Below are 18,551 nucleotides of genomic sequence, written 5' to 3' on the forward strand. Positions count from 1 at the left end.
GTTGTGTTTTTATTCTTCCATTGGAGCAGCGAGCACAGTATGGCGTCTTTCCTTAAAGTTTGCACGAACGAGTCCACAGTGATTCATGGAGGCGACAGGAGATTGAAGCACAGATCCTACACACTTCCCAGGAAGGTAATCTCTCCTTGGCATTTGCAGGTGTTTATGGCTTGCTTGCTTGCAGATCACCTGGGGAAATTAGATCTGCTCCAGATTGCAATTTCCAAATGTCATATCGAGGCAGGTTCTGTGAAGGGCTCTAATGATCCAGCACATAACAGCTTGAATGCAGAAAGAACCTGCCGCCCCTATTGATTAAAACTCTTGACTCCCTTCTGCAGTGTGCGCCATTATTGTGCAAGAAACTGATGTGTATGCTTCATGATAAAATAGGGGCCAGTGTTGCTTTTTAAAACAAGATTTCAATGACATCAGGCAGGTCATCATGTTTCTGATGGGCTTTCAGTAACTAAATCCTCTAAATCTGACCTAGGTCATGTTTTTACTGTCCTGTAGTGAACTTGTAAAGTTAGGGTTCTGTGATGGATGAAGGAGGCTTCCGTCCTTGCAGGTTAAAAACAGCATTAATAAAACAGGAGCTGGGAAGAGGCTCTGCTGACGTCTGCATTGTGAATCAGTAACTAGTTTGCTTACGCAGATCGTGGATCTCCAACATCACAAAAATCTCTGGGAAGACTCTGAAACCCTGGGATCAGAATTTTATATATATATATATATATATATATATATATATATATATATATAATATATATATATATATATATTTTTTTTGTATAGTCAGAATATTCTATAGCTGTCCAAGCGACCGTCTCTTTGCATGGGTTGAATATCCCTCACTGCCAAACAGATACGATTATTAAGATTATAGTCCTTATGGAAGGAAAATGTATTTGAAGGTTTTTAATATTTTTGAATGTTCATGTATTGTTATTTTTACTAACTACTTTAAAAAGTATGTTAAAAGAAATATTAGAATATGATTTCTGTGTTGTACAATGTAATTAAAATATATTGGCATATATTCTATAATTCATTTTGTAATCTTCAGTAAATTAAAATATATTAATATATTACTGTACATGATATTTCTCAATATATTAAACATATTTTTTCGTTCCCTAAGGGAGGACGGGTTAAACTGGTCAGATACCCGAATTTAGGGTTTCTCTGAATGACAATGTGGCGGCGTTGAACGCATTGCAATTCACCAAACATCCTCACCTGGTTTCTGTGTGTATGTATTTCTTCAGATTGGTTTGTATTTGTAAATAAAATGATACAGATAACAATCTAATAACCTAGCCTGTAATTGCATTCCGTTACAAATGAATGCCTTTCGCAATCTGTGGGAATTAACGAGTCTGCAAGTGAATTATTTTGCTAGGGATCTGTGCAATCTAACCCCACAGCATTGCAGATGCAAGGTTTCGCTGACGTCACTGTGCGTGTGACGTAGCCCCCCGGTCCCATGCTAATGCAGTGGACGCCATTGTGGCTCCCCTGTGGACGCAGCTCTTCACTGTCAGCGATACTGCACCAGGAGCCAACATGGCGAAGCGTGGACGCGGTTTCATAACCTTCGCTGTGACCCTGGAGAAGGACTGGACCCTCCCTCCGTCCCTCCCTCCCCGCCGACAGTCAAAACAAACCGCTGAAACTGGTTGGCAGTGTCGAGTTGAGGGAGGAAGGGAGCTGCACTGGGAATCCTGATACGGTTAATACTACCGCTAATATAATCAAAGCGAGACAGGGAGCCCAGTACAGTACAGATATACAGTATAGTTATCAGTCTATATATTCAACACTGCTTTTTAAATTTGCAAAGCACTGCATTAAAAATATATACATCTATAATTGCAGTAATACCGTGATACGCCATGTCGGATAGTCAGGGAGACGGCAAGTTGGAGCTGAAACAGGCCAGCAAAGATGTAAAAGAAAGCGAGAATGTGGCCGAAAAATACTCGGCAATGACCGTGACCAAAAACAGCGAAATGGGCATCGGGGACATAGCCGGCGTCCCGGCCGCTTTCACCCCCGTCGCCGGTCACAAGCCCGTGAAAAAGGTGAGTGCAATGCGGTGCTGCGTTTGCTGTGGCAGGGAAGTGCTGTCGTAGTAAAGAGTCGTGCGCTGGTTGTGTAATCGCTCCTTATCGTCTACCTCCCTGCAGTATGCCGTGATGTTCCGCTGCTCTGCTTTTAGAAATCTCGGGGTACAGGCAGGACAGCAGTGACAGTAATGGTGTGGTATTACTTTTAACAGGGTGCTTGTCTTAGTTAGATTTTTTTGCACAGGGGTCAGTGGCCAGGGATCGATGCGTTTTACGTCACTTTGTGTGTGCCTCTTGGGGGCGCAGCGGACGTGCTCATGCGAAACCATGCTTATAATATCGAAATTAGCATCAATGTATGTATGGGATTATGGAACTCGACAGCGGATATCAGCGAGCTATAGACCTCTGCCGGACAAAGGCCAGTCCTGCAGGTGTCCGCTCTGCGCTCACTGGGCGCCCGGCCAGCAGGGTTCGCTGTGGAGCGCTGAGGAGAAACTGTCCCGGTCGGTTTGACCTCCCTCCACGTTTGTATTGTGAATCCACAGGTATAGAGAATCGGTAATGAGGGTTAAAATCTGAGGAGCACTTGCAACTGGAATTGTGGTAGTGTCAGCGCACAATCAGTCACAAGTGATAATGCCTGTACTGCTTGCAGTGAATATTATCAGCATGCTAATAAAAGTGTGAATCATTGCTGTGACAGCGCAGACTCATGACTTGAGGGCTGAGCTTTGTTAGAGCTGCCCAGCGCTCCTGGATCAGTGTCACAGAATGGCTTGGCAGCTCTAATAGAAATGTAGCATGTGGGGCAGCAGTGTGGAGTAGTGGTTAGGGCTCTGGACTCTTGACCGGAGGGTCGTGGGTTCAATCCCTGGTGGGTGACACTGCTGCTGTACCCTTGAGCAAGGTACTTTATCTAGATTGCTCCAGTAAAAACCCAACTGTATAAATGGGTAATTGTATGTAAAAATAATGTGATATCTTGTAACAATTGTAAGTCGCCCTGGATAAGGGCGTCTGCTTAGAAATAAATAATAATAATAATAAAATGTAACACGATCATTGTTTTCAGCCTTGTTTAAACTTAGTTAAGCAGAGGGATAGAGTCATATTGCCATATTGATAACTAAAACAAATTCATAGGACATGAGATAGTGAGTGAACCCTCATCACAGCACCCACACACACACCCACACTCACACACGAATATGACCTCATTCTCTCAAGGACATTTATAATGGGAGTATATTGTAGGCAGTGGGTTTTTTTTTTTTTTTTCAGTCATTCTCTATAGAACTGGGTTATGAGTTGCCACACGCCCTTCCGTTTCAATTCACACATATTTCCCTGCCATTGTGATTGTGAATTACTATTTAATAACAGAGTGCCAAACCAAACAAACAAAAAAAAAAAAATCTGAGAACATTGATCTGAGAATATACTGTGAAGGCATGTTTTATACATGGCCAAAAGTAAGCTTAATAATAACGGGAATCTTAAATTCTGTTCAGCGTTATCTCCTCGTAGAGTACACATTCAGAGTGGTTCACATTACTTGCATTAATTCTAACAGTTTAAGCACTGTGCGTATTACATTACAAGGGTGTACAAGCTACAGTAAGTGCACAAGGCAATCTGAACCCTTTTAAAGTAATCCTATTAAACAAAGAGCTTTTTGTAATTGGTGGTTGTTGAAAGATACAGGGTGTCCGTCTACGAAAGCACAAAGGGATCAGCTTGCAAATCCGCATCACTTTGAGTTAGCGCTGTCTAAAATGGCATGATCTGGGTACGTTCAATTGGCAAGGGTCCTGGGACAGAACAGTAGTGTGTTGTTAAGAGAGATCCAGGCACCTGTTTTAGAAGGCTTTTATTTCTATTAGGTGTTTGGGAGGCACAAGGTTTTGAGCTGTCTTGCAGGTTCAGTCCCAAATGGTGTCCCCCTCAAAGTGAGCTGCAGGGAGCTGCTGGTGACCTCTGAACCCACCTATTGCTGTCCGGCTCTTCATCTTTACAAACCAGGCAATGCATTGAACACGTGGGCCTCTGACTCTACAAGGCAGCTGCATTGTAGGCGGTAGTAGTCACTTATCTTGCTTCTAATAACATTAGCTTGAAGCATTAGTGTAGCTGACCCAGGTCACCGGGTCCCTGAGTACTACAGGCAGCACACTTTCTGATTCTTATTAGACCATGCATAAAGGGAGCATTATTAATATTGGTACAACCTGGGCTGACACAATAAGATGTTTAGCATACAAGAATCTCAGTGGAGTGCCTTAAGTAGCGATTGCCTGTTAGCGTACACTGGAAGGTATTCTGAGATATAAATAAAGGTTTAGTTACATTTTCAACGCAGTGTGTAATCCTCTGCTGTAGATGGCACTTTAAAGAATGCTGTGTCTTGCGTTTGTTGACCTTGAAGTGATCTAGTGGAAAGTGTTCAGTGTCAAAGGGGAGTGTCTTCAGTCTGTGATTTAAGTTAATAAGTACATCAGCCTTGCTTATGTAATGGCTGTATGCAAATACTATATTGCAGGTAATAAACACACCTAGCTTGCTCAAGTCCTCCTTTAAGAACTTAATTTTTTTTTTAATAATCTGTTTCCATTTTATACAACCAGATTAGCCTTTAACCGCACTCGCAGGTTGTGTTGACTGTCAGGTTTGTTTACGTTCTCCAAAAACCAGTCTGCCCCTCTGCCCACCCTGGGAAGCTTGTTTGCCACTCTGTCACTCACATTGCATATGTTATACAAGTGTAGTCACTGACTTTAAGCTGTCAGAGGTCAGTCTCTTTTTAACCTCCATTGGTAATGTACAGGTGTAACCAGTGTTGAGGGAACACCTGCAAAGACCTGATACCTTCACAACAGATTAGTGACTTCATTATTCAAAAGCAAGGTGTTCCGGTTTTACTGGTATTATTGTGAAGCTGCTGAGCGGAGTTTCTATCTCTGAAATAAACATTGAAACAATAGAGGGAAAGTCCTCACAATTTGTTTACCTAATACCAGCTGTGATTTAATGATGCAGAACAAACCTAGAACATAGTGCCAGGGCTGTGCACCGGAAATGGTGCTTTTAAGCTTATGGAGAGGGTTTAATTCTGGTTCCGACTGTGACCTTCAGTTCAGGACAGCCCATAACACTCAGGGGAACGTTTGCCCTAAGTTCAGTGTAATGCAGCAGAGCAGTGAATGAAGTTCCTAACGAATAAATCTGTGAGACAGCCTGACGAAGGGCAGTCAGGTGACCGCTTTGTTCCTGTTCTGCAGTCCCGTTTCCTCTCGGTTGGGAGATTGCAGGGAGGGATGTGGAGGGTGTGAAGTCTCGCTCGAGTGATCGGGGTGCAGCACTGGTAAAGGCACTAGTTCTGTGTGCTTGAGTTAGTCTTCCCTTAGTTTTCCTGTCCCTCGCAATACTGACTGGGATCTCTGTTCTTGTGAAAGATGGCTCGGAGACACGTTAAGGTAGGTTTGTGAAGAAGCTGTTTTCGTTTCAGCTGTGTTTTAGATTTCATTACTTTTAAACTGTGTTGAAACGCAATCCAAGCTTGTGTCAGTGGTTGGCAGGTTCTTTTGTTTTTCAATATTTGTGTTCGCCGTGTTGTGAGGATTATAATACAAGACCAGTGAGCTTTAGTAGACACAGAGAGCATGGCATGAATGAAGTGTTTTCTGTTTGGATGTAGGATTGTTACAGGATGGCTTGTTGTTCTTCATGACGGCAGGGAGGAAAGGCTTTCAGCTCTCAGATAGAGAGGGTGCTGCGTGGGGCTCATCCTTCGTCCTTCACACTGTCCCAGCCAGCTTTCAACAGCGGTCCACAGAGCTGGTGCGTGGCCCACAGTGTGTTCCCCACTTTATAAAAACGCTGAGAAGGCGATGTCATTGACCCTCTTCACACTGGCTTATAGAGAAGGCTTTTCATTTAGGGTGCATTGCTGTCAGCTGTACAGCACACAGAGTTCATAGGAACTGGGGCATTGCTTTTAAATACGTGTGGAAGGTGGGTTCAGTGAGATTCAGCTGAAAAGCTTTTCCTGTGAACACTGTGTGTGGAATGCCAGCCGCTGCATTCCTGGTCTGTGAACATTCAGAGAGATCAGGTTATATTACCTAGCAAGCACCAGTTCTTTATTTTTATAAAGGGATATCTCTTCTCTGTACAAGCTCTGAAAAGGGCATTCCAGGAACACACTGTGCAGCGTGCAGCGCAGGAGACAGCGCTGGCAGAGAGTGGGTTTGTTCTGCGCACTGAGAACACAGCAGAGTGTCTGCAGAGCACTGAGGACTTGCTGTGTTATGTGTAAAGGGACTTGATCATTAGTATGTTTTGTAAAGTTAAATGTACCAATACTGTACTGAAGTAACGATAACCCCAATAAATAGCATGGGGATAAACACTGGCAGGAATTGCAGAAACTACAGGCAAAAACACATGATACATTTTCAACAGGAAAGCGATTTAGGAAGGGTGCTTAAATCCTCATCTTTCAAAACAGAAGCTTGCTTAAAAAAAAAAAATATTGCCGAGAAATGAAACGCAAGTCCTGATGATTCTTTCCATCCACAGTTCACGCCTGTGTGTTTATCCCCATGCTACTCTCAAACACAGAAGCCTTTTCCCCTTCTCATACCTTGAAGGTCACTTTGTAACCAGCTTGTGCAAGCCTGCTTATGCAGTATATGTTATCTCCTTTAGAGTACAGCACATTTCCCTTAAATAAAGTATTGCACAAGATTGATATGATTTCTAATCACCTTAACCGTTGACCACATGTCAGATAAGAGGAGGGTTTACTGTTGAAGTAAATTGCTACAGTGGAAAATAACTTTCTCGGTATAAACTTTCCATTTCTCACTACAGAGTTTTTTTCTTAGTCTGGTAGCAATTCCTTTAAAGAGGGGGGGTCTGTTTTCAAAGTAACATTAAACACAGTAAAATGATGCATTTCTAGACACAGTATTAGCTTTCTCTGCTCTTGCAAAGTGACTTTAAAATTACCCTGGATTAAATGAGAAAGCGTGGCTCTCTGCTCCAATGCTGAACACGAGCCCTTTGGTAATGTATTCCTATGAATATGTAAGAACCTCAATGCATTTCATCATGTTCCTATTAAAAAGTAACACCAGGCATGAACAACTTGCGAAACTTACTTCCCAGCAGTGAACTGCTGAATAACTTACTGATAAGAGTGTATCTGTGTTTATTTGTTCCGTAAGGTGTCAAAGTGTAAGGTGTCAAACTATTTCTGCGGGAGATAAAGCGTTTTGAAATGACTGTGCGAGGGGGTGCCAGGGACCTGCTGTATGACTTTATCAGATCTTGCACTAGGCTAGATTCCTCTAGGCCTATCGCAGCCACATTGCCCACTCCGTAGTAAATGAGTTACACAATGGAAAACTCTGAGCCTCTCAGAGTGCTACTGTGAGTGTCAGAGGTTACAGACACCATAGTCTGCAAATACTCCATTGTAATCCATGCAGGCTCATTGGGGCTGAGCATTGATATGTTTAAGTTATAAATGCAGACACCCAGTTTGATTTGTGTTTGGCGTGGTTTGTCAGACTTACCGTCTCACCTAGAGGATCGTGCTGCAGCAGAAGCATTGCCTGCAGAGCTCTGGTAAATCAATTGTCACATACATTTCAGGGATGGGAAAACTCCCGTTGCAGAGCAGTTAGATCCATTCCTGGTTTTACTAGGGGTTTAATAAGACACCAGAGTTTGTGTCCCCTATCCACTGTGGCTAATCAGACTCGTCGTAAAACCTGGAATAACTGCTATGCAACAGGAGTCTTGTTACCCTCCCCGCATGCATACAAATAACCTGGAGTTGGACGTGCGTGCTGATTTTGAAATTCATTTCGTTCTGCAGCAGATCCAGTTCGCTGATGACAAACAGGAGTTCAGCCGCTTCCCAACCAAGACCGGCCGTCGCTCTCTCTCACGCTCCATCTCGCAGTCCTCCACTGACAGCCAGGGCTCAGGTATGTAAAGGGGGTCCCCTTTAATCCTGTTAGGAGCCGTTCCGCACCCCTCTGAGGTCATCACGAGCCATCCCACCCTCCCATGACATTTTCAGATGCCAGTGCTATAGTCTTAGTGCCTTGTGTCGCATGTAAACTGATCGTTTTGTTGGAGATCTAGTGATGTCGGTCCCGCAGCATCGCTGGCTCGCACACGCAGAGGCAGGATTTTGACACTGTTGTCTCTTTTCTGCTCTTGATTGTCCTCTTTCCTGATCTCTGTGCTCAGCCGCATCCTACACAGACAGCTCTGATGACGAGACTTCGCCCAGAGACAAGACTCAGGCCAACTCCAAAGGCAACAGCGACTTCTGTGTGAAGAACATCAAGCAGGGAGAGTTCGGGCGGAGAGAGATTGAAATTGCAGAACAAGGTCAGATTAGACTTGAGTTTCATTCTTCTAATGAAGCACCGCTTCTTCTCCCCCGGAGGATGCGTGAAAGATCAATTAGGATTTGAAGGACTTTCTGAGCAAGTACAGCTCTGGCCAAAAGCTTTGCATCACCCTGTAGAATGAACTCATTTTGAATGAAACCTGACGAATAACATGAAATACTGTGCTGCTATTATGGCTAGGCTTTTGCGATATCATTTTGTAGTTTATTTGATTTATGTTCATGTGTATATATGTATTTAAATTATGTCTCAATCCTAAAATCCATGGAGATGCAAAACGTTTGACCCTAGCTGTAGGTGCAGGTCTCCTGAATATGCCTCTTCTGTGCTTTTTCTATAAGGTTATTATTATGTATGTGAACAATTAGCAGGCGGGGCGTTTAAAAATGAAGGGGAAGGAAAAAAAGGATTTGCAAAAATATCTTTAGAAAATTGCCGCTGGAAATCCGTTGATTTGGGAATGTTCTGTCTCCTGCAGATATGTCATCCCTCATTTCCCTCAGAAAGAGAGCGCAGGGAGAGAAGCCACTGGCTGGAGCCAAGATCGTGGGCTGCACTCACATCACCGCCCAGACTGCGGTAAGCAGATTCACACATTCCAGGCTTTACTAAGAGTTTGATTAGCCGCAGTGTACAGCTAACAAGCTCAGGCGAGTCCTTTTAAAAACGTCTCTTTTTAAAATGTCTTGTATCCCAGTTCCATCAGTGAGATGACTGAATGTTGCCCTTCTGTTCATCACTGTATAATGATGCAGGCTTCAGTAAGCCCTGTTCTGTACTGTATCTGCTGCTGGTTTTGTAATTCGCTGATCTGCACTGCTTTCATTTCAAGCCCACACAGAAATCGAAACATATAATTGCCAACAGCAAAGGGAGTCGGCAATCCAGCTGTAACATAGCTTTTAATGAATCTTTTTCACTCAGTTTTGTGTATGTAGAGAGACGGTATGCATGCATTCCTGAAAGTTATCATCATTAAATACAGGACAGCTTGAGCCATCCAGGGTTCACTGCGAGTTCTGTGCTTTTCTTATGATATATAGTACAGCAACACTGGATACTAATACATCACAGTGAAAGGAGACATGTTACACAGTGCTTTGCAATTAAGAACATAAGAGAAGTTTGGGAAAGAGAAAAGGCCATTCTGTCCATCAAGGCTCGTCCCAAATGGGGGGGGGAATGATTTAAAAGCACAGAGTCTTTTATTTTTTTTGTTTTAATGTTCCCAGTGTTTTCATCCCACTGCTTGACCTGGTAAGCTGTTCCGTGCATGCATAACGCTCTGTGGAAATGGAAGCATTTCTCTGTGCTGTTGTCCACTGGTGTTTTGCACCGTTGGCTCACGCACACCCTCTATTTGACAGAGTGAAGAAGGTTAAAGTGTGAAATCATCATCTGCAGCTGACTGCTCTGGCTGTAGCTCCTGCTACAGACACTGAGTTAACAGTAGCATTTGAACAGGTCAAGTAGCAGCTGCTGCCTGGACAATAACATCCAACATATAGTGCAGGTGCGCAGATCACCCGAAATGAAACCACAGCCCTGCGCTAGCACACTCAACACTGCCAAAAAGAATACACCAGGTTAATGGAAAACTGCAGGAGTCAATTATTTTACACAGAAGTGCAAGAGTGGAAAAGTGTGGGCGGTCTTGAATTGACTGAAATGTTTGCCCTTTTCCATTCCTGCGTTGTCTGACTCGCCCTTTTGGTCTGTACTTCTGTAAAAAAAAAAAACAAACACTCGAGATTGCTGCTTGAACTTTGGCATTCCAGCGAATTCTTTTCTTGCTGTTCAGTGCGGGGCTGGCATTATCAAAGGGAGAGGAATTAATCAGTATATAAGGTGGGCTGTTGATTCCAGCAGGTCGAATTCATTGCCTGTGTGTCGCTCCCCTTCTCTTCCCAGGTTCTGATTGAAACCTTGGTGGCCCTGGGAGCTCAGTGCCGCTGGACTGCGTGCAACATCTACTCCACACAGAACGAAGTGGCGGCCGCTCTGTCTGAGGCTGGTAAGCACCAGCAGTATCATTCGAACCCTGGCCTGCACCGTCTCCAGCATCCAGTGTCAGGGGGCTCCTTCTCTTTTGAATACACTGCATCTGTAGTTTTCCAGAGTGGCTCAGTAATTGAAAAAGCCTTACGTTTTGATGATTTCAATCCGTGCCCAATTTTGAAAGCATTTTTTCAACTGCTCGCAGAACACAATAGAATGTTTTAAAGATGTTTTTTTTTTTCATCCTTTTCCTCTTGTTAACATTTTTATGTCGTCGCATAGCAGCTGGAGTTAAAAAAATAAAAAGGTGTATAAACCTGCCTGCAATTTTTTTTTTTGAGGGCTCTATCTGAAAGCTGGCTTCTGAGTGCTCTTTATCATTGCAGACATGTCAATATCTGTCATTTCCAGCACGAGCGGTGGGCTTTGAAGCTATTTCGTTAATGTTGAGTTTCATAGAATCCATCCAAGTACACTATTTATATTTCAAATGTATGCATTGTACCAGATAGGGTATGATCGCAGCACCTCTCACTCACTCAGTAGCAGTAACACGATGCAATGCAGACAGTAGACAGTATTTTATGAAGACTGGTGTGGGGGGCTGCTGCAGTGTACTAACGCTCTCCCTGTTCATCCCTCTCTGTGTAGGAGTTGCAGTGTTTGCCTGGAAGGGAGAGTCGGAGGATGATTTCTGGTGGTGTATTGATCGCTGTGTCAACATGGAGGGCTGGCAGCCCAACATGGTACAGCACTGAGCTGCTTGTTGCAAAGCCTGCTTTTCACTTCCCTCAGTTCCACTCCCTGTGTGCGGGCAATCTACAGCTGTGGCCAAAGGCTTTGCATCGCCTAGAACTATAGGATTAAAACAAGACGTACATGCGAACGGAATTGAGATCTTCTATTTAACGTCATGTAATCAGAGAAAATGTAAAACGACATTTGGAAAAGTCTACCGGAAGCCATGATATTCAATATGTTAACGTAGCATTATTCAGTTTTCTTTCGATGAAGCAAAATGAGTTTATTCTACAGGGGGGGTGCAACACATCTGGCCACAGCTGTAAGCGCAGAAGCTAAAGCGGTGAGCTAGACTGAGGTTCTCATCGGGAGTAACAGCACTTGTACTTGATAGTTAGCTGCCTGTGACTCGGTGGCAGATGGTGATAGAGTTTAGGGTGCAAGCAGTGCAAGGGTAAGGCTCTGCAGAACAGCTGTAGGTATTGATGCTGATTCTTCTTCCCCTGGGTGCTTATTGGCAGATCCTGGATGACGGAGGAGATCTGACTCACTGGGTTTATAAGAAGTACCCCAATGTCTTCAAGAAGATCAGAGGGATTGTGGAGGAGAGTGTCACCGGAGTCCACAGGTAGGAAATTGATTCTTTCTTTTTCCCATTTTGCGCTGGTGCAGCGCTGGAAATAAGACTCCCATTGCATAGCAGTTGGATCCATTCCTGGTTTGACTCTGAGTTTAATCAGACACAGCTGAGCTTGCTACCTGTACACACTGCGGCTAATCAAGAGGCTGGAGGCTGTGTGGTCCAGTGGTTAAAAGAAACCAGGAGGAGATCCCCGGTTCAAATCCCACCTCAGCCACTGACTCTCAGCCACCGGTTCAAATCCCACCTCAGCCACTGATTGTGTAACCCAGAGCAAGTCACTTCACCTCCTTGTGCTCCGTCTTTCGGGTGAGATGTAATTGTAAGTGACTCTGCAGCTGATGTATATTTCACACACCCTAGTCTCTGTAAGTCGCCTTGGATAAAGGCGTCTGCTAAATAAACAAATAATAATAATAATAATAATAATAATAATAATAATAATAATAATAATAATAATAATAATAATAATCAAGCTTGTAATAAAACCTGGAATGGGTGAAACTGCTATGCGATAGGAGTGCTATTTCCCTCCCTGGGGTGAGAGTTTGGTTCGATATCCGGTGATTTCTATTAATGGGTTCAGTTTGGTATTTGAACCCACCTGATAGTAGGCTCTTTATTTTTTTTTTCTAGACTCTACCAATTGTCCAAAGCTGGCAAGCTTTGTGTTCCTGCAATGAATGTGAACGACTCAGTCACCAAGCAGAAGTTTGACAACCTGTACTGCTGCAGAGAGTCCATTCTAGACGGGTGAGCAGAACGCATTACTGTCCCCTGTCTGACGCAGCCGGCACGCAAGCAAGTGAAGGAGGGAGCTCCTTTTAAACCATGCGAGTTCCGTACGAGTAATTCTGTAAGAGGGAAAGTCGGTTTTTACGTACCGGAATAAGCACTGATGGTGTGGGCGCAGGCTGGTCTGTGCCTCTCAGGTAATGAGAGAAGGCTTTGCTTGTTTTGACAGTTTGAAGAGGACCACAGACGTGATGTTCGGTGGGAAGCAGGTGGTCGTTTGCGGATATGGAGAGGTAAGCCGTCGACTCCTCCTGTTCATAACATTTTTTATTATTGAATAGCTCTGTCTAAACCCGGGTTTAAATGGTCCGCTCTCGGATGAGCGATCGGATTGCTGATAGTGATGGGATAAACAAGTCAGCATCTACCAGGAAGAAAATGAAGGATGAATCGATATTTACATTAGATTTGTTAAATGAGAGGGTGTATATGGCAAAAGGTGTAGCGCTAAACTACACTCCATAAAGGGGGGGTCTGTAAATCAGTTGGGAGAGGAATGTTGTGGGGATGGTGTATAGCTGTTTATTAATAGGTACTGGACAGTCATTTGTGAGCCTGGCTCTTTCTGCTCGTTTCAGGTTGGGAAGGGTTGCTGTGCTGCTTTGAAAGCTCTGGGCTCCATCGTGTGCATTACAGAGATCGACCCCATCTGTGCTCTGCAGGCCTGGTAAGGACTTTCCCAGCACCCTGTGGAGATTTCATACAGCGGAGTCATCGCTGAAACACCATCATTAACAAACTCTCCTTTTTCACTCCACAGAGGAGCTGTAGAAATTACTGCATTTCCCTGTCCAGTATTCCCTCTTTTGAATCTGTTTTATTTTTTGGCAGCATGGATGGGTTCCGAGTTGTAAAACTGAACGAAGTTATCCGTCAAGTGGATGTTGTCATCACCTGTACAGGTCCTTTTTCATTTTTTTTTTTAAGGCATGAATCTCAAATGTTTGCACAGAATTTGGTTAAAAGGCTATTTAATCTTGAATGCGAGAAAGAAAACGTAACCCTGAACGATCCTTCGTCCTCAGGAAACAAAAACGTGGTCACGAGGGAGCAGCTGGATCGCATGAAGAACGGATGCATCGTGTGTAACATGGGGCACTCCAACACGGAGATCGATGTGGTAAGGAACGGCAAAGACAGGGTGGCAAAGCAGAAGCTGCTTTTGATCTGTGTGTGTTATTTTTGTTTTTGCAAAAATAACGGACGAATCTCGGTGTTTAATTGAAGGCCAGTCTTCGCACCCCAGAGCTGACCTGGGAGAGGGTGCGGTCACAAGTGGATCATGTGATCTGGCCAGATGGCAAGAGAGTCGTCCTGCTGGCGGAGGTACAAAAATATAATAATAATAATAATAATAATAATTTTATGCAAGACTTAAAATACCCTCGTGCACAGATGTAGAGGTAGTTTTGTTATGTTTTTTTTGTGGGAGTGTTCAGTGTTTTTTTGGTTTTTGTGTGTCCTTCTCAACTCTTTTTTTATTTTCTTCATTAAAGAAGAGAATCTGTTTGACGGTGCATTTACTCAGTAAAGCACATTTAAAGGGGGGACTTGGCAGTACTTTCTGTGGTTGTATTTTTGTAGTTCATGTTATCTAGTGATTCTCTACCACTGTAATAATCAGACTGTATGTGTTGATTAAGGGACGTCTCTTGAACCTCAGCTGCTCCACAGTCCCTACCTTTGTCCTGTCCATCACAGCCACCACACAGGTGAGTGAGGGCGTGGCGCTGCATGCCACACCCTTCCTGCCTCGCTTCATTCTGTTTCTCTGTTTTCTTTACTCTTTTCACTGACAAGAACTTGCTTACATCTGACCTGAGTAACCCGAGCTGCTTATGCATGCATGGTAATGCAACATGCAAAGCATGCCTTTAGTTAGTTCTGTTGCAAAGCTTATCCTTGTGTGCAACAGGTGACTCATACTCTGTATCTGACGTGTGTTTTTATTGCTGGTTGCTCTATACTCAGAAACGTCTGCTGCTGTTTGCTCTAGGCATCCAGCTGCATGCTTCTGTGCCCGGAATGCTAATTCTGCCCCTTCTTCTCTATTGCACAGGCTCTTGCCCTGATAGAGCTCTACAATGCCCCCGAGGGGCGTTACAAACAGGATGTCTACCTGCTGCCTAAAAAGATGGGTACGTTCTGAACAGATGTACATAACACAGCATCTCTCACACACACATACGGCTGCGTTGAGTCATAATGAGGGTCTGCCTTGCCTAGTGGACTCTTAAGCTGGGATTGTTGTGTATTGCTTACGATATATTTAGCAGTATGACCTCCAAGATCCTGTAACACACGAGGGAGAGAGCACTGTTTCTGCTAGCCATGCTGGTACAACACGACACAGGGCCTGTGTAAACTGCCCTTCCCAACCCTTATGTACCGTACACACACGGACTGCACTAGCCACTGGTACCAAATGCCGTAGTATCACGACAGAACAACAGCGTATTATCACTTTCCTTTGTTACCAGCATGGTGATGAAGAGAAGCCGGAATTCCCTTCAAGGTGCCATTTGCTTTCATTAAGAAATTTTTTTTTTTTGCAAATACTGACTAGTAAGAGCAAATTAGCATGCATGCAGCGCCCTCTTGTGGTCAAAAAGCATTAGGGCACCTTTACGGGATAGAATGTCTTCTGGATAACATTCCAGTAGTGGTTGCAGGGGTGGCAATAAGACTCCCATTGCGTAGCGGTTTGATCCATTCCGGGTTGAGTTTAATAAGACACACCTGATCTTGTTGTCTGTACACTGTGGCTAAACAAGCTAGTGGAATGGGTGAACCCGCTGTGCAACAGGAGTCTTGTTTCCATCCCTGAGTTGAAGAAATGTCATTACAAATCTTTTGTCTTTTCAGACGAGTATGTTGCCAGCTTGCACCTGCCTACCTTTGATGCCCATCTCACAGAGCTGTCAGATGAACAGGCCAAATACCTGGGACTCAATAAGAACGGACCGTTCAAACCAAACTACTACAGGTAAACTCAATGGAGAAAGGACCACGAGCAGCGAGGTAGCAGAGAAGTGAAAGACAGGCTCTTGCGTGGGAATAGGATGTTATATATATGTATATATATATATATATATATATATATATATATATATATATATATATATATATATATATATATACATATATATATATATATATACATTAGTCATTGTGTCAGATGTTAATAAGGTGAAACTCTGAAATGTAGAATGTTTCATTTTGCTTGAGTTTTATTTTCTGAAGCTCTGGATCATCTTTCCAATTCAACATGTAAACGTCTCTTTTGTTGCAGATATTAATGTTCGAAGCGCTGGATGATCCAATGAAAGGACCATGATGCTGCAACGAACCTGCTGGATGTTTAGTGAGCCTGAGAAAACTGGAGAAAAAACACACTTTTTTTTTTCCTTGTGTGATACATTCCCTACATGTCTGATTTATTTCCATTGTCAATCTGTAATTAAACTAAACGAGGTAGTCACCTTCAGATTTTCATAGTGCTGTACAGCGAGGGCCAAAACATTATGCAGTAAAATGAGTTAATTCTGCAGTGGGATGCAATATAATGTCCACCTAAAGACCAGAGTATATTAAGAAAGCCAACCATCGAATCTGAAGGCAGTTACATGTTTATCCAAACAAACAAACCAAAACGTTTCTTTCATTTTAAATGTGTAGGTATTTTAATCATCTGCATTCATTTTTTTTTTTTTTTTAAAACATTATTTGACGATCAAAATCGCTGTCCTTGTTCTGAAACATGAAATGGTGCCAAAAGAGAGAGAAGTCTTGCGGCAGCAATTCTGTCCACTTTGAATGGTGTACTGAGGACACATGGGTGAGGGATCCCTTAAAACCGCTTCTTCCTTTTGACCTTCGTATGGAACAGCTTCCCGGAAGCCACCTGATAATAGACTGCAGCTCCTCATCAAAACCATCAGAGTTACGATCTGGAATAAGCAGCCTGTCACCCAAACTCTCTTCATCAGTTATATATCGCTGTCATTTTCATGTAGTGCAGTGTATTGCAAACAGAGATGCTTTATGGAGAATGTGGATATAATTATATATATATATTTTAAATAAGTCATCTGTACCTTAATGTTTTCAATCACTTTTCAATCATTTCCGACGCATGCATTTTATTTGAGAGCTCTGATAATAACTGTTATCGTTACACACAAGCTGTTTAATTCTCTGCTGTATTGCTCTTGTCTCCCTCTTACTTTTGCATGGTCCTGTATAAGTCTAGTACTAATGCTGTGGTGTTGGTGTATAAAAGGCAGATCTGTCGAGTCACAGAGCCAGGAGAGGCGCTTGGAAGAGAAAGTCTCCCTCTGCACCTGGGCTTGGCAGTGAACGACAGCACTTCCATACACTGCAGTACACAGGAGCAGCACCAGTCTGTCAGGACCCTCGCATTGAAAGGGATCCAGGCTGTGTCACACGCAGTCACTGCTACTGTTTTAAAATGTGGTATATAGACACTGTGCAAGCCTGCTTTTAATATATTTCTTATTGCTAGATCTGTCATGTCACGTTTTGATTAGTTCATGTCTTCTAAGGCTTTCCTACAATCTGAATTGTACGCGTTTCATAGTTTAAAACCGAGTGCCGAGCTCATGGGCAGGGCGCATGATCAGTTTAATTGAGATGCTAGGTCCCATGATTTTAGCATCTGCTCCTGGAAAACGCACATCCTAAACCATGCCTTACGCAGTTCTCTGATTTTTCTCTTTTGTGACTTGCAGCAAGTGTTTTCTTCAGTTCAATCCACACAGTGCTAGGTGGGATAGCACTGACAGAATATCACCCTTATTTAACAACACTGTGATTTGACATGGGGCTTGACTTGGGTCACTGCTTGATGTATCTCAGAATTTCATTTTATTTGACAGAATCTTTTTATTAATAAGACTTGCTTTGGGAAAATAAATGTAGATGGTTATGTATAATTTCTGCTAGAATCCAAGCCTCCGTTTACATGTTTATAGATGGATAATACACTTGCTCTTGCAGAACAAATTCACTTTTTGGCATTTCTTTGTCAAGGTTGGTAAATATTCTATTGTTGTCACCAAAGGGAGGGGGGGGGGAATCCAATGCAAGATCCTTCTTGATTAGTTGAAATATGAACAAGCACGATGCTTCCAACACAAATCAGACACCCCCAGAACGCTTTTATTTAATCTGCATACCTTCCCGAATAGTTTCAAGGGCTACTTGCATACAAAGCATTGGGATGGTCGCAACAAAGCTTTCTTCATTAATAAATACATGTTTGGTTTTAAAGCGCATGCTATGATAATTTAAAAAAAACAAAAAACGAAAATGAATACTTTTCTACTGCAGAAATGTCATTTTTTAATTGCTGTGATCGTGACGTCTTTGAAGATGAGCAGAACATCTTAATAAAAACCTGCATCATGATTTCACATTGTTTTCGTGTTTTTTTTATTTCTTCTGTGAAAATGAACCCATGTTTGTATGAATGGTTATATAGAATGTAAATGGATATAGCGAGCTCATATACCACGGTGTGTGGAAGACAGTTGCTGACGACAGAATATCTTTGATATTTGAGAGAAACCTGCAGTTTTCAGCTCATACAGGGATAAAGAAAGTACTTGGAACAATCTAGAATAAGCAAAGGTGACTGAACAGTCCTGCTCACGGACACAGTCCTGTAATATGATAATAAGAAAAACTATTTTTAACTGCGCTGCTAAGGTCTACATGCGCCTCAGTTTGCCAAACCACAGACGAGATGTCTCGTTTAACTCTTGTGAACAGTGTTGCCAAGTTTCACGAGAAAAAAAAAGCGGCACTGCCTTTCAAAACAAATTTTAAAAAATTAAAGCGACTCTCAAT

The 18,551-nt window shown here is 42.9% G+C and overlaps 1 protein-coding gene across 2 annotated transcripts; it reads left to right on the forward strand.

Annotated features, from left to right (window-relative positions):
* Positions 1-1,653: 1,653 nt before the first annotated feature.
* Positions 1,654-18,115, forward strand: LOC131702746 (S-adenosylhomocysteine hydrolase-like protein 1). 2 transcript variants are annotated; one of them, XM_059004762.1, is made up of 17 exons: positions 1,654-2,087; positions 7,960-8,071; positions 8,340-8,483; positions 8,985-9,085; positions 10,418-10,520; positions 11,156-11,250; positions 11,767-11,873; positions 12,522-12,638; positions 12,850-12,913; positions 13,259-13,347; positions 13,512-13,582; positions 13,706-13,800; positions 13,908-14,006; positions 14,324-14,392; positions 14,740-14,818; positions 15,546-15,666; positions 15,973-18,115. In XM_059004762.1, the coding sequence occupies exons 1-17, from the start codon at positions 1,899-1,901 to the stop codon at positions 15,977-15,979; spliced, it is 1,662 nt and encodes a 553-aa protein (XP_058860745.1). In that variant the 5' UTR covers positions 1,654-1,898; the 3' UTR covers positions 15,980-18,115. The 2 variants fall into 2 exon arrangements, with proteins under 2 accessions (XP_058860745.1, XP_058860746.1); XM_059004763.1 differs by lacking the exon at positions 15,973-18,115 and having other exon boundaries at positions 15,546-15,670.
* The last annotated feature ends 436 nt before the right edge of the window (positions 18,116-18,551 follow it).

This window comes from Acipenser ruthenus, chromosome 30 (assembly GCF_902713425.1).
Source record: "Acipenser ruthenus chromosome 30, fAciRut3.2 maternal haplotype, whole genome shotgun sequence".
Lineage (NCBI taxonomy): Eukaryota > Metazoa > Chordata > Actinopteri > Acipenseriformes > Acipenseridae > Acipenser > Acipenser ruthenus.